At 38.4% G+C, this 11,716-nt stretch overlaps 1 protein-coding gene across 1 annotated transcript in view; it reads left to right on the forward strand.

The window, feature by feature from the left end:
* znf362a (zinc finger protein 362a) overlaps positions 1-11,716 on the forward strand; it is a 33,821-nt gene that overhangs the window by 21,682 nt on the left and 423 nt on the right. The window contains exons 3-9 of the mRNA XM_072912847.1: positions 848-1,058; positions 1,122-1,241; positions 3,943-4,267; positions 4,337-4,561; positions 9,318-9,396; positions 10,996-11,154; positions 11,236-11,716. The exon at positions 11,236-11,716 is cut by the window's right edge and continues 423 nt beyond it. Of these exons, the coding sequence (XP_072768948.1) occupies positions 848-1,058; positions 1,122-1,241; positions 3,943-4,267; positions 4,337-4,561; positions 9,318-9,396; positions 10,996-11,154; positions 11,236-11,400 (1,284 nt within the window). The 3' untranslated portion in view covers positions 11,401-11,716. The remainder of the gene's footprint in view (positions 1-847; positions 1,059-1,121; positions 1,242-3,942; positions 4,268-4,336; positions 4,562-9,317; positions 9,397-10,995; positions 11,155-11,235) is intronic.

Below are 11,716 nucleotides of genomic sequence, written 5' to 3' on the forward strand. Positions count from 1 at the left end.
CATTCGGATTGTTATAGGCGCAAAGTTGAAAAGCCAGCATCCGTGATGGTATGGGGGTGTATTAGTGCCCAAGACATGGGTAACTTACACATCTGTGAAGGCACCATTAATGCTGAAAGGTACATACAGGTTTTGGAGCAACATATGTTGCCATCCAAGCAACGTTACCATGGACGCCCCTGCTTATTTCAGCAAGACAATGCCAAGCCACATGTTACATCAACGTGGCTTCATAGTAAAAGAGTGCGGGTACTAGACTGGCCTGCCTGTAGTCCAGACCTGTCTCCCATTGAAAATGTGTGGCGCATTATGAAGCCTAAAATACCACAACGGAGACCCCCGGACTGTTGAACAACTTAAGCTGTACATCAAGCAAGAATGGGAAAGAATTCCACCTGAGAAGCTTAAAAAATGTGTCTCCTCAGTTCCCAAACGTTTACTGAGTGTTGTTAAAAGGAAAGGCCATGTAACACAGTGGTGAACATGCCCTTTCCCAACTACTTTGTCACGTGTTGCAGCCATGAAATTCTAAGTTAATTATTATTTGCCAAAAAATAGATAAAGTTCATGAGTTTGAACATCAAATATCTTGTCTTTGTAGTGCATTCAATTGAATATGGGTTGAAAAGGATTTGCAAATCATTGTATTCCGTTTATATTTACATCTAACACAATTTCCCAACTCATATGGAAACGGGGTTTGTAGAAAAGTAATTGCGTTGCATTTGTTTTTGCGCAAAATCCTACAAGATGGTCATGAGAAGAGACCCCGTGACCTTAAATGCTGTAACTTAGACAAACTGATGCTGCTTGTTGTGCCTCAAAACGTTGTTTCCTCAAAATGAAGGAGCAGCTGATGGCGGAGAAGATCCGAGCGTCTCATCCACCCGGCGCCGCCCTCCTTTCCCAGCATTCCTTGCTGACCCCTCCTAGCCAGGAGGACGGCGGCCAGCACGAGATGTCCAAAGCCCAACAGACGCCGGGTCTCAACCGGCCGTCTCAGGGGGACGTGGTCCTGCACGCCAGCCCCGCCCGGCCCGCCTCCAGCTCGCTCACAGGTAACATTCATAAACATCATCAGAGTTCACTGCATTGTTGAGCACGACTTGAATTTGTTAAAGGTCGCGTTCTTGGGGACGTAAACTTGAACCTGGAGGACAAGGTGGCGATCAAAGCCAGAGGATTATGGGAGGACTGGCGTCAGCTCATGGACCATCCTGCGAGGACGAGCCACCTGTCAGGTAAGAACATAGCATTCCATATGTGCATGAATCCAACACAATATAACATTTAAATCAGCAGCGTCCAAACCACGGTTCGTTGATCAAATGCAGCCCGCCGGCATCTTAAATATGTCCCGCGAGACAACGGCACAAGTTCAATTTCGTAAGCAGCCTGGCCATGCATAGTGTTGTCATATTAAACTTAGATACCCAGAGGTCTGACAGGTGGCGATATGACACCACCTTGTGGACAATTTTAAAAACTCAGGTCAGTGACCATGATTTGGCCTTGCACAGCATTGACTTATATGACCAATCCACACAACCTTTCCTAGTCATGGTGCAGGAAAAAAAAAAATCCACACACACACGAAATTTCGACACACATGGTCACACATAATACAACCTTTGTGGATATTTAAAAAAAAATTAAATTACACCCATTTAAATCCATTGCAAGGCATGGAAGACTTTTAGCTGCTTGATATATTTCTGATTGATTACAAAGCATATATATATATTTATATTAGGGCTGCAACAACAAATCGATTAAAATCGATTATAAAAATAGTTGGCGATTAATTTAGTCATCGATTCGTTGGATCTATGCTATGCGCATGCGCAGAGGCAATTTTTTAAAATATTTTTTTTATTTTATTTATTTATTTTTTTTATAAACCTTTATTTATAAACTGCAACATGTACAAACAGCTGAGAAACAATAATCAAAATAAGTATGGTGCCAGTATGCTGTTTTTTTTTTCAATAAAATACTGGAAAGGATAGAAATGTAGTTTGTCTCTTTTATCCGATTATTAATCGATTATCCAATTAATCGTTAGTTGCAGCCCTCATTTATTTATATATATGTATATTATTTTTCTTTTTTTTTTCTTTTTTTTTTCTTTTTTTTAGAGCCTTTTTAGAGCCGTATTGCTTTTGCACTATCTTGTTTAGCTTGTTCATTGTTTATGTTCTTTGTTTGTTTTTGTTTTGTTTTTTGCTCTATGCTTTTTAAACTGTAAAGCACTTTGGTCCAATTTTAAAAAATTGTTGTAAACGTGCTATATAAATAAAGTTGCTTTGCCTTGCCTTGCCATACATATATAAATATATAATTAAAAAACAAACTGAGAAAAATAAGATTTGAAACGGAAAAAAACTGAAATATCAAAAGATATGAAAAAACAAAAAAATTATTCAAAAAAATGACCAGAGTGAATCATGATTATGTTTAACCTGTGTACTTATTTTCATTTTGAATACATTATGTTTTTTTTTTAAATTCAATATCAAAACTTGATTTTTTTTTTGTCTAAAAGTTGTTTTTTTTAAGTACAAAACTTTTGGCTCTAATTAAGCTCCCCTCCATAAATAATTTGTCAAAACATGCACCTCTAGTGTGTTGCTTGTACTATTATTTTTCCAGTTATTATACCGGTATAATAACTGGAAAATAATAGTATGTTGGATTGACTTGAAATTTCGCACACAGCTCAACAAAACACTCACTAGCGCTGTAGGGTGTTTAGTAGTAGTGATGTGCGATACCGCTGACTTTCTTTCCGATCTGATACCAAGTGAAATTCAGGCTGGTATTGGCTACACCGATCCGATACCGATACTTTGTGCAAGTATACCTAACGTGTCTGCTTTAAAAAAAAAAAAAAGTGTATTTTCAAATAATAACATATCCATCTAAAAAAACAACAGAAACATAGGAAAAAAGAGCAACACACCAGAGTGTAATGAGAAAAAGCTGAACATTATAAATTTAGTCACCAAGTCAAGTTGTGTCTTTATATATATATATATATATATATATATATATATATATATATATATATATATATATATATATATATAATATTGTTTAGCTTTTTTTTTTTAAATGTTTATAAATATATATCAAAATTAACCCTCTATGCTGTACTTTTACTTTTCAGTATGTGGCATTTGGTAGAAAAAGTTTAGACACCCAAAATATTAGAAGCTTTAAAAAAAAAAAAAAAAAAAAAAGAAGCTCTCAAAAATAAAATGTACTTAAAATATAAACGTTTATTTACTGTAATTAATTAAAAATATAATAATACTAATTTATGGATTGAATAATTTGCAAAATTACAACAACCACAATAAACACTGGTAATTGTGTAACTGAATATTAATATTTGCGTACAGGCAGAAATTTTAGAGAAGTTATGCAGTCACACAATCGTAATATTCTATTTTTTCTATTCTATTCCTAAATTATACAAATGCAACAGTATGAATGCAAAAATAACCGGTATATAATGAAAAAGTCTTACTAATAATTAATACTATACTTAGTCACCTATAATGCAAAGCTGACACAGTATCAGTTTTTAGCATATTTTTCAAATAAATATCAATATAGCCCCTGCATACTTTCACTTTACAGTATGCGCCAGTGTTGAAAAAGTTTGGCCACCCCTGAACTAAAGTATCGATATTTTGATTTGAGAATCGATATTTGAGCATAAAGATCTGGTATCGGCGGTATTGATATTTCAGTATCGATACGCACATCACTCGTGTTTTGTTGAATCGCCACAAAATGTGGTAGTCACTTTTAGGGGACTGACTCAATGTGTGTGAATTTTGAGCAAACCTTGTGGAAAAACATGGCCGCAGCAGCGAATTCTCCTATTTCCCAGGTTACCCGAACACATCATTACTTTCAAGTCTCATCCTCCAGGTGTTTCACTGGCCTCCCGCACAGGAAACCTCAACAACTCTGAGGTCAACGCCCCCACCACGCCCTCCCCCAACAGCCCCGCCCGGCTCGTGGGCGGAGCCTCCACGCCTCACCTCCTCTCCGGCTTCTCCAACCCCCACGGGATGGAGCCGGCGAGAACCAACGGGGGACTCCTGGGCCTACTCGGCGGGTCCAAGCCAAGAGACGGCCGCAGGAGAATCAAGGCGGAGAACGGCTCGTCGCTGCTGGTGGTCCCGTACCCCATCATGGCGTCCAGCAACGACCAGTCCTGCATCACCATCACTGCCAAAGAGAAGACATATAGGTATTCATCCGTCGGCACATTTCCTTTTGGGGGTTTTCGGCTCTCATTTGCGCGCCCCCGCCCACGCAGGTGTAAAGTGTGCCCGCTGACCTTCTTCTCCAAGTCGGACATGCAGATCCACTCCAAAACGCACACGGAGGCCAAGGCGTACAAGTGTCCTCACTGCACCAAAACCTTCGCCAACGCTCCGTACCTGGCGCAGCACCTGCGCATACACCTGGGCCTCAAGCCGTATCGCTGCTCCTACTGCGAGAAGTGCTTTCGCCAGCTCTCGCACCTGCAACAGCACACCAGGTAGCACACGTGGCAAAAAAATCGTCAATTTTCTACAACAAAACTTCATTGATGTGTTGTTGTTTTTTTTGAAAAGCAAAGCAGGTGACATTGTGGGTGCATGCATGTCATAATGCCATTCAAGCAGCAGGGGGCACTATAAACAGTATTACGTCTTACAGTTTTTTCCATTTGCTTACACACAATTTTACTAACTGTCTTTTTTTTTTTAAATATACACACTTTTCCAAACACCACATTCAATTTTCTTAATTCCTAGATTATTTGCAAAATTACACACTTCGGTCAAAATTTATGCCCATTCATCAAAATAAAGCAAGCGTTCGTAAAAATACCTACTCAGTGGCCTAGTGGTTAGAGTGTCGGTAGGTTGTGAGTTCAAACCCCGGCCGAGTCATACCAAAGACTATAAAAATGGGACCCATTACCTCCCTGCTTGGCACTCAGCATCAAGGGTTGGAATTAAGGGTTATCCATCCATCCATTTTCTACCGCTTATTCCCTTTGGGGTCGCGGGGGGCGCTGGAGCCTATCTCAGCTACAATCGGGCGGAAGGCGGGGTACACCCTGGACAAGTCGCCACCTCATCGCAGGGCCAACACAGATAGACAGACAACAGTCACACTCACATCCACACACTAGGGCCAATTTAGTGTTGCCAGGTTAAATCACCAAAAATGATTCCCGGGCGAGGCCGCCGCCGCTGCTCACTGCTCCCCTCACCTCCCAGGGGGTGATCAAGGGTGATGGGTCAAATGTAGAGAATAATTTCGCCACACCTAGTGTGTGTGTGACGATCATTGGTACTTTAACTTTAAAAATGCAGTTTTATTTTCATCTCACTCACACAGACTTCAAATGATAAGACACTATTGTTGTTATTTATGTTATATATTGTATATATGATATAGACATAATATAATATATCAGTATATATAATATACTGTACATATATTATGTAAATATTACGTATATATGTAATATTTTATACCGCTATATTTAGTCTATTTATACCTGCATTGTCCTTTCCATCCTTACACTTTCCATCCTTGTAACTGAGCTACTGTGTGGAACAATTTCCCTTGTGGATCATTAAAGTAAGTCTAAGTCTACTGGAGCGAGTTACCCAGAACAGTGATAAATACAAAACACATTTGTAAAAACCTCTATGAAAGAAATCACATGTTTGGGGCATTTTGCCCGACCTTTTTAGCATATGTGATGAATGATTACTGTAACTTGACAAAATATATTGGCAAATCCATAGCAATCGTCATTGTTTACTTTGAAGTGGGCCTATACGTAATAACCTAAAGATAAAGTCAAAAATATCCTGTAATCTTTTCATGAACTGCTCAACAGTGATGCTGCAAACTGCAAATATAATTTTTTACCACAGTCAGGTAAAGTAACATATCACAGTAGTCATCAATGACATGCAGTACAAATTAAAATCTGAGACAAATAAAAAGTTTTGAAAAAAAATCCGGCGATAAAGACGTGTGTATCACAATCCTAGTGTGTAAAGTGTGAAAATGGGTGTATCACAATCATATGTGTGCAAGATGGGAAGGTGTGTGTAAAGCATTGTGTGAAATATACACACTATATATAATATATATAATGGGGCGGTATAGCTCGGTTGGTAGAGTGGCCGTGCCAGCAACTGCAGGGTTCTAGGTTCGATACCCACTTCCGCCATCCTAGTCAATGCCGTTGTGTCCTTGGGCAAGACACTTTACCCACCTGCTCTCAGTGCCACCCACACTGGTTTAAAAATGTAACTTAGATATTGGGTTTCACTATGTAAAGCGCTTTGAGTCACTAGAGAAAAGCACTATATAAATATAATTCACTTCACTTCACTTCAATATTTCGCAAAAACTGTGAAGCAGAATCTATGCCTAGTATTAGGCAAATCTGCACCGTGGTTTTATTTACTGTGTGTAGACTTTAACTGTGTGAAAATAAAACATTTTGTGTGTAAGCAATTGGAAAAAAAAACTGTACTGCAGGGGTCGGCAGCCCAAAATGTTGAAAGAGCCATATTGGAACCAAAGATACAAAAAAAAAAAATAAATCCTTCTGGAGCTGCAAAAAAATAAAAGCCTTATATAGGTGTTATAATGCAGGCAACATATGGTGTAAGTGTCTATATTAGCTTTTAACTATCAAAATGAGTGTTTTACGCAGGCTGACGCAAATCTTTTTTGATAGAAATGTTGAAATGTAATATATATTCTACACATTTTTACATCATTGGAAAACATTAGTAAAACGGAGGCTTCTCGGAGGGTGAAGTAACTCCTGGAAATGACTGTCTTAGAATGGCCAAAGGTATAGATGTGTGTGTCCAAGTTAAAGGAAGCTTCTAATGCAGGGGTGTCAAACTCATTTTAGATGGGGGGCCACATGGTGGAAAAATCTACTCCCAAGTGGGCCGGACTGGTAAAATCACGGCACGATAACTTAAAAATAAAGACAACTTCAGATTGTTTTCTTTGTTTAAAAATAGAACAAGCACATTCTGAAATTGTACAAATCATAATGTTGTTGAGTTTTTTTTACACTTGCATGTTGCGGTTAATAGTATTCTATCTTTATTTGTCGTTGTTTATACTTTCTGAATTCATTATGTGATAATGTTCATCAGTCAACTCATTGCTGTTAATTTTCAATCTTATCAAGATAAAAAAATTACAGTATGTTATTTATGTAGATATATCAACTACAACTATGTTGTTATTATCTAGAAAGATACAAATAATTGCTATGGCGACTTCCAGTGGACACATTTAGAACAGCAGTTTATTTCATTCAAAAATTTCTGGTAAATTTTTATACTTAGCAAACTCATCCCGCAGGCCGGATAAAACCTGTTTGTGGGCCTGATCCAGCCCTCGGGCCGTACGTTTGACACCCCTGGTCTAATAGATTCATTACAATCTTTGCAAGCTGGGTAACGTTTGCTGTGGTCTATAACGACATGTCAAACAAACAACTATCAAATATGCAGCCAATATTACATACACATAATGTGTCATGAGACATGCAAATATAAATTAAATACACTGAGGACAAAAGTAAAGTAAATTAAATGAGCTTAAATTGACCTACAAATGAGGCATAATGATGCAATATGTACATACAGCCAGCATAAGTAGCATACTAGCATTGATTAGTTTGCAGTCATGCATTGACCAAATATGCCTGATTAGCACTCCACACAAGTCAATAACATCAACAAAGCTCACCTTTGTGCATTTGCACACAGTATGAAACGTTTGTTGGACAAAATGAGACAAAAAAGGAGTGGCATAAAACACGTCTTTCTGTGACAGCTACATGTAAACAAACTAAGGTGCGTTCAAGGACCGCCGAAATTAGTAGGACAAAACGGTGCTCGCCAAATATAATATAATATAATATAAACAGTGGGATTTCTGACAATTAGGTAGGTTTGTGTCATGTTTGCTCTCTTACAGAAGCTATATTAAAACAACAGTTATATTTTTTTCCACCATCTTTTCCATTTTCATACATTTTTGAAAAAGCTCCAGGGAGCCACTAGGGCGGCGCTAAAGAGCCGAATGGGGCTCGAGAGCCGCGGGTTGCCGACCCCCGTCTTAATGTGAAGCGAAAAATGCATATAGAATTGCAATTATTAACATACAGTACAGGCCACATGATTGGACACACCTCATTAAATGTGTTTTCTTTATTTTCATGACTATTTACATTGTAGATTGTCACTGAAGGCATCAAAACTATGAATGAACGCATGTGGAGTTATGTACTTAACAAAAAAAGGTGAAATAACTGAAAACATGTTTTATATTTTAGTTTCTTCAAAATAGCCACCCTTGGCTCGAATTACTTTTGTGCACACTCTTGGCATTCTGTCAATGAGCTTCAGGAGTTAGTCACTTGAAAGGGTTTCCACTTCACAGGTGTGCTTGAAGCTCATCAAGAGAATGCCAAGAATGTGCAAAAAAAGTAATCAGAGGGTGGCTATTTTAAAGAAAGTAGAATATAAAACATGTTTTCAGTTATTTCACCTTTTTTTGTTACCGTAAGTACATAACTCCACATGTGTTCATTTATAGTTTTGATGCCTTCAGTGACAATCTACAATGTAAATAGTCATGAAAACACATTGAAATGAGGTGTGTCCAAACTGTTGGCCCAAACTGTACATTTAAATGTGTTACATTGCATTTTTTGAATGGAAAATACAAATGAATTATGACATCTGATAATCCATATTATAAATTGCCTCACATGCACAAGTTCAGTATTAATAATTTTAAATTGTATGAATAAAAATCCAAATAATACTCATAATAAAATAATAATGATAATATTAAATACTCAAGGCAACTTTGTACCAGAGGGAGGAAAAAATATTCGGGGTTAAAATCATAAATAATAATAACAAAAAATAACTTGTAAAGTTTCTGATTTGACCTCAAACACAATTTTTAAGTAGACATAAACCTAAATTATACTTGATGATCTTGTGCTTTCATCAAAAAAAAGGTGCAAGTAAAGCCAAAATGTAACCTTTCACCCCTGCAGCGTCTTTATTTAGGACAAATCAACAACAATTTAATTTGAATAAATTACTTTTCTAAATATTGTGAAGTAGAGTAGTCCTCCAGTAATCCCAGAAGGTTGAAATACTGTGACTTGACAAGCAATGGTTGATTGTAGTTTCCTTCTCTGACTTGTATTAATTATTGAATTGTTTGTTCAGAATCCACACGGGGGATCGGCCGTACAAATGCTTCCAGCCTGGATGTGAAAAAGCCTTCACTCAGCTGTCCAATCTGCAGGTGAGCTTCCATTCTTCCTCCTCGCTAAGTCAGGTGGACAAAACTTAACTGGTAGGTGGACAGTTCTACATAAAGCAGTGCTTTTCCAGGACATTTTCGACACATTTCTAGGGTAACAAACCAATTCATCCAATTTGCAGCAAATTGAAACCATTTAAAATAAACACGCTAAATTATAAAGAGTTTTAATGGAGGCAGGCGGTATTTAGTCCTTTGGGGTCTTGGTAATGTACCATGTTGTTAGAAACCGAACTGATAGGAAGTTAGGAACATTAACCAGCATTTAAAAAAAAGTGTAAGTCATTTTTTGGAAATCGTTATTGCGTAGCGCTATAATTTTGAAGGTCAGAAGTGTTTGACTGGTGGGAAAAAGAGAACTCTTGACGTGGTCGTGTTTGAACGAGACGAGATTGTTGACTTAAAAAAAAAATGCCTCTCGTGTTCCTACATGCTGAGCATGCATATAGTTTACCATTTTGGACACACCTTCTCATTCAATGCGTTTTCTTTATTTTCATGACTATTTACATTGTAGATTGTCACTGAAGGCATCAAAACTATGAATGAACACATGTGGAGTTATGTACTTAACAAAAAAAGGTGAAATAACTGAAAACATGTTTTATATTCTAGTTTCTTCAAAATAGCCACCCTTTGCTCTGATTACTGCTTTGCACACTGTTGGCATTCTCTCAATGAGATATATATATATATATATATAATTCTTAGAGATGTCCGATAATGGCTTTTTTGCCGATATTCCGATATTGGCCAACTCTTAATTACCGATTCCGATATCAACCGACACCGATATATACAGTCGTGGAATTGACACATTATTATGCCTAATTTTGTTGTGATGCCCCGCTGGATGCATTAAACAATGTAACAAGGTTTTCCAAAATAAATCAACTCAAGTTATGGAAAAAAAAGTGCCACCATGGCACTGCCATATTTATTATTGAAGTCACAAAGTGCATTATTTTTTTTAACATGCCTCAAAACGGCAGCTTGGAATTTGGGACATGCTCTCCCTGAGAGAGCATGAGGAGGTTGAGGTGGGCGGGGTTGGGTAGCGGGGGGTGTATTTTGTAGCGTCCTGGAAGAGTTAGTGCTGCAAGGGCTTCTGGGTATTTGTTCTGTTGTGTTTATGTTGTGTTACGGTGCGGATGTTCTCCTGAAATGTGTTTGTCGCTCTTGTTTGGTGTGGGTTCACAGTGTGGCGCATATTTGTAACAGTGTTAAAGTTGTCTATACGGCCATTTCAGTGTGACCTGTATGGCTGTTGACCAATTATGCTTGCATTCACATATATGTGTGAAAAGCCGTAGATATTATGTGACTGGGCCGACACGCAAAGGCAGTGCCTTTAAGGTTTATTGGTGCTCTGTACTCCTCCCTACGTCCGTGTACACAGCGGCGTTTTAAAAAGTCATACATTTTACTTTTTGAAACCGATGCCGATAATTTTCGATATTACATTTTAAAGCTTTTATCGGCTGATATTATCGGACATCTCTAATAATTTGTATATATAATATATATTTGTATTGTGTCTGCTGGGTTGGCATTGTGTATGATGTTTATTCTGTGCTGAAGTCTCACCAGAGGCACCACAACAAAGACAAACCCTTCAAGTGTGCCAACTGCTACCGGGCCTACTCGGACTCGGCCTCCCTGCAGATGCACCTGTCGGCCCACGCCATCAAGACGGCCAGGGCCTTCTGCTGCAACACGTGCGACAGAGCGTACACGTCGGTTAGTTCAACTCCTTGTTCCGCATCATGGACCCTTGTTAGTAAAGAAGCTAACTGTGCACCTGACCCGCCTTTTTCGCAGGAGACCTACCTCATGAAGCACATGTGCAAACGCTCAGCGGTCCATCACGGGGGGCCACGTCACCCCGCTGAGCGAAGGGTGGACCCCGCCCAGCACCTCCGCACAGATTCCTCTGACCTGAGCGCCGCCATATTGTCCAGACATCACCTTTCTCTCGCCGTCTAATCCCAATGGACTTTTTAAGGCACCGAGGGACACTCGAGTGTACTTGTATGTTGATAATGAGAATTTGGACTGTCCAAATGTGTCTAATGAGCACTTTCAGGTCTGAAAACGACAGACTTAAAAAAAAAAAAAAAAATCCAATGTAATAATTGTTTAACTTCACAGCGAGTGTTATGTGCAAGATATTTTTAAAAACATTGTAATGTACCAGATGGTGTTTTTTTATACGCTCCTTAACTTTTTTATGCTGTTGCGACACCGTAGAAACACTTTAGAAATAGTCCTCATTCATGATGGTTTTTTGTGTATTATATTG

This window comes from Nerophis lumbriciformis, linkage group LG03 (assembly GCF_033978685.3).
Source record: "Nerophis lumbriciformis linkage group LG03, RoL_Nlum_v2.1, whole genome shotgun sequence".
NCBI lineage: Eukaryota > Metazoa > Chordata > Actinopteri > Syngnathiformes > Syngnathidae > Nerophis > Nerophis lumbriciformis.